The 4,695-nt window shown below is 47.5% G+C and overlaps 1 protein-coding gene across 1 annotated transcript in view; it reads left to right on the top strand.

The window, feature by feature from the left end:
* The first annotated feature begins 1,141 nt into the window (after window positions 1–1,141).
* Window positions 1,142–4,695, top strand: part of SH3BP5 (SH3-domain binding protein 5 (BTK-associated)) — a 67,253-nt gene continuing 63,699 nt past the window's right edge. The window contains exons 1-2 of the mRNA XM_014537540.1: window positions 1,142–1,160; window positions 1,253–1,315. Coding sequence (XP_014393026.1) covers window positions 1,158–1,160; window positions 1,253–1,315 — 66 coding nt within the window. The 5' untranslated portion in view covers window positions 1,142–1,157. The remainder of the gene's footprint in view (window positions 1,161–1,252; window positions 1,316–4,695) is intronic.

The following is a 4,695-nucleotide window of genomic DNA, read 5'->3' as shown; positions in this document are numbered from 1 at the left end:
GGGCTGGCACGGCGCCCCGCGTTCCGAGTCTGCCTTCACCTGGCGCAGGTGCCCGGCCCGAGCCATCTTCCTCCTTTGGCTCATTGTTCCCAAACTGAAGGGTGGATTGTCCCCGCGGACTCAGCCTTGCACTTGGCCTCGAAGGTTTAAAACCCGGCTTTTCCTTGTTGTGAGGTTGAGTGTGAACAGGAATCGGAAACAACTGATGCGCAAAGCAGACGCGGGGAGAAGGCCTGGCCCTCCGCACCTCCATTTCTAAGGGGGATGATTAAAAACCAATTTCCAAGCCTCGATCTAGGAGTGACAGCGTAACCTCTTCACCCGCCAGGCAAAACGCACAGCAAATCCCGTTCCCAGGACCGTTTTTCTGCCCTTTGCCTAAGTCGTTCTTAAAAATACATTGCTTTTAAGTATATCTTTCGATTCCTGAAGCCCTTATTGGTTTTTCAGTGCGCAGATCAATTAAAAGCTCATTTAACTCAGCTGTCTCTATGTAAATGAATTGTTTTGGCAGATTAGCCAGGTAAAGATCAGGTGGGAAATGTTTGCATTAGAAATCTTATTAAAATCATCAGTGTGAACTACTACGTACCATGTTTTCTTGGTAGGGGAATTCTGTTAACAAGATCCTTTGTTTGCAGAGTAAAATGAGTTAACTTCATGCTGGCTACTTTTTACAGAATTTCATTTTGTAAATGTTTATTTAAAGGTATTTTTTAAAAAGGTAGTTAAATACGTAGGGAGATTGAATAATTGGCAGTTTGAAAAGAAAAGATTTTCATCTCTATAGAAAAATACTCAACCGCCGATGAGTTAACGTCAGAATGGTGCCCTTGATTTTGAAAACATTTCACTGGGTTTATACTTGTGGCTTGGCCTTGTTTATTTTCTTTTATTGTCTTTTCTGCAAAGTTCTTGCTGCAAAGCAGAAGGTACTGTTTTGATTCGGCTCCAAAACCATTGTAACAGGTGGATTTACCTGAAGGCACAAACCTGGAGTAACTATTTGACCTTCTAAGAAAAGACAAATTTCTGGGACTTTCTGACATTGCAGATCAAGATAAAGTTTTCAGAATTGCTGACATGCATTTGCTCTTCCGGCCAAGGCTCAACTATTTTCCTTGAGAGTTAATACTGACTCGTCCCTCTTCCCACAAATGGTGCTGGAGTAATTTTGCAGGCAATGGGCTGAGTCATACTGGAAACAAAAGACAATCCCTTAAATCTTTTTTCTCCCTCTGTCCTTCCTTAGGGAGAATTGGAGAAGTTAAATCAGTCCACGGATGACATCAACCGACGGGAGACTGAACTTGAGGTACAGAAAGCGGCCCCTGTCCCTTGCTGAAGTGACACCCGAATGGTTAATTTTGTTTTAGTGGCTGGAGGGTGGTTGCTGGCGTGCCCTCCTCGGAGTTGAGCAATAGCCTGCTGTCTGACAGAATCAACTACACCACTGAGCCCAGCTTGTGGGTGGAACACACATGGATCTAATTTCACATGTTGTTTTTCATCATGGAAGCTCCGTGGGGCCCAAACCAAGGGCTTTACACAGGCGTAAGCCCTAAAGTTAATGTGTCTGGGGAAGAGCTACAGACCTGAGGGGAAAATGAGCTGACCCTTTAGTGGAGCAGCATAAAGGAGCTCACCAAGTCTCTGCAGTGCTTTCGGGCGGTTCTTACACTGTACTTGGAAACGTGTTTCCTCAGATTTAAACCTTTTTTTTTACTTTCCTGCTCTAAGAATTCACCCCCTTCAACATTCCTGCTCACCTCTTGATTGTCGGCTTGTGTGTAGAATATAATCGTCTTAATGGTGAGGAAAAGCTGTTTAGACTGGGAAGGGCTTTCCTGCTGGGAAGTAGCTTGAGAGACTAGAACTCATTTGAATTTCACGAACATCTCCCAACCTGAGTGTAAACAGATTAGCATTCTTTTTTGTTGCTGTTGTTAATCCTCACCCGAGGATATTTTTCCATTGATCTTTTAAAGCAGCGGTTCTCAACCTGTGGGTCGTGACCCCTTTGGGGGTCGAACGACCCTTTCACAAGGGGTCGCCTAAGACCATCGGAAAACACATATATAATTACATATTGTTTTTGTGATTAATCACTATGCTTTAATTATGTTCAATTTGTAACAATGAAATTAGGGGTCACCACAACATGAGGAACTGTATTAAAGGGTCGCGGCATTAGGAAGGTTGAGAACCACTTTTAAAAAGAGAGTGGAAGAGAGAGGGAAAGACAGAGAGACATCATCTCACCTCGATTGGTTGCCTCCTGCAGGAGCCCTGACCGGGGCCCGGGCAGCGGGGAAGAGCCTGCAACCCAGATACGTGCCCTTGGCTGGGATTGAACCGAGGGACCCTTGGTCCGCAGGCTGACACTCTATCCACTGAGCCAGATCAGCTAGGGCCAGGTTAGCATTCTTTACAGTTACCGATTGGTCCCCCTGCCTTTTCAGTAGTGGTTGGTTTTACCATCCATCAGCAGATCTGAACAACCCTGCATGTATCTGGGAGCCTGTGAATGGTGTCAGAGCTGAAGGAGCGCGGAGAGCTGCTGGCTGTTCCTGTAGCAGGAGAAATAGCAGGGAAGGTCAGTGGAGAGAGCAGGAAGCATCTGGTCCCTAAAAGTGAGGGTGCAGGCGGTAGGAAGGTAATCAACCAGCAATACACTGGCAACCTCGACTTCAGCCTGCCTGCCGTGCTGAGGCCCTGGATGTGGGAGTGGGGATTAAAGCCTGTCTTCTGAGCTGTGTGTGAAGGGTTAACCCCTCTAGCACGACGGTAGGTGGCTATGAACACTGGCTGCGCTTCTCCCCCAAGTGGAGTAAAATCTGAGTGTTTATTTAAATTCTTTGCACTTAGGATGAATCGAGTCTCTTCGTTGGGCAGTTGAAATCTCTCAGAATCTCAGATTTGTAGTTCATGAAACAACACCCAAAGCCCTACCACTTCTATAGTGGTTTTTTTTTTTACAAAGTGTTTTTACAAGCTTTTTCTCTTTCTGTCCTGTTACAATAGGCTAATGTTGTGCTGTCCAATACCACCACATGTGGCTATTTGAATTGAAATTAAATGAGTTGAAATGAGATTAAAAATGCAGTTCCTCAGGCACGGTAGCCATAGTTTAAGAGCTCAGTAGCCCCTGTGTTGGACAGAGCAGAGAGCACCTCCACCATCATAGAAAGTTCTAGTGGACAGCAGGGCGTTGGAAGGTAGGGGAGGCGGCGACTGGCTCTTCAGATGGGGACACGGAGGCACAGTGCCCTCTCGGTTCAATGACATTAGGGAGCCAGGCCATTGTACGTATCCCTCCAGCTCTCATATCCTCCGGTCCCAAGTGTGAATAGACGAGTTGGAAATAGTGTTTGTATTTGGATGCCTGCTCGATGCCGGCCACTGTTCTGCTTGCGCACGCTTACCTTCTGGGGGTAAAATGGTTCCATATGTTGAACTCCTTTTAGCCCCGATTTCCGCATCCTTTCTCTGAACGTACTCAGGTGTGTGTGTTAGGGAAGCTCGGGGCAGGTGTTTCCTGCCTTGCTCTGGAGGGCACTTGGCAGCAGCGAGGAGAGGTGGCCAGAGCTGGCCTGTGTCGCTGGCTGACCTTTTCATGGTATTATTAGAACCAAGATGGACCCAGAAATATAACGCCAGCTCTGTAAGCAAGGAACACGTCCCTAGGAAACACATCAAAAAGTAAAAAGAAACAGCTGGAATGGACTTTATTCCATTTAACCGAGAATGTTCCGGATAGCATACTTTTAACATGGCATCAATAGTAAAAGCCAGCCCTAGCCGGCTTGGCTCAGTGGACAGAGTGTCGGCCTGCAGACTGAAGGGTCCCGGGTTCGATTCTGGCCAAGGGCACATGCCTGGGTTGAGGGCTCGATCCCCAGTGGGGGGTGTGCAGGAGGCAGTCAATCAATGATTCTCTCTCATCATTGATGTTTCTATCTCTCCTTCTCCCTTCCTCTCTGAAATCAATAAAGAAATATATTTTAAAAAGTAGTAAAAGTCAGTGAGGTATTTTACAGATATTTTGGTATGAACTTCATAATCTTGTGCATATTTTGCACCTACAGCACATCTCGGTTTGGACCGGCCACTCAGTAGCTCCGTGTGGCCCGGGCAGCCCACGGCTAATAGGTGTTTCCTGTGAGTCTCCCAAAGGAGCAGAGGGATTGGGCCCCAGTGCGGCTGTGTGGACGCTGGTCATGCTCCCAGAGCCCTCGGGGAGCTGGGTGTCGCCCTGTGTCTGTGGTGGGCTGCCCTCCTTCAGTCAAGCCCTGGGCCCCAGCCCTGTGTCACACACTTTTTTGGCCACTGCAGACACGTGGGCGAGCCAGACAAAGGTCTTGCCCTCAGGGAGTTTACATTTCTGTCGGGGATGGGGCGAGAGGAGAGGTGGCTGATAATTCCTGATTGTAGGAACTACAATAGAAGAGGGAGGTGACTGGCTGTGAGAGAGGAGGCACCTCTAGATAGCTGAGCAGAAGCCGGCAGCAGCCGAGTCCCTGTGCAAAGAGGAGCAGATGGCAGGAGCGGCGGGGGTGGCGCAGGGGCGTGTGCCAGAGGATGTGGGACAGGAAGCAGAGCGTTTAGATGCACAGTGGATTCTCGTTATTCGTGGTAGTTGTTTTCTTTTTTTAATGTGCCCCAGTTTTTAATTTTTATTTATTTTTTAAATTC

The sequence above is a fragment of the Myotis brandtii genome, unplaced genomic scaffold, assembly GCF_000412655.1.
Source record: "Myotis brandtii unplaced genomic scaffold, ASM41265v1 scaffold18, whole genome shotgun sequence".
Taxonomy (NCBI): Eukaryota; Metazoa; Chordata; class Mammalia; order Chiroptera; family Vespertilionidae; genus Myotis; species Myotis brandtii.
This window is presented reverse-complemented; position numbering and strand designations above follow the sequence as displayed.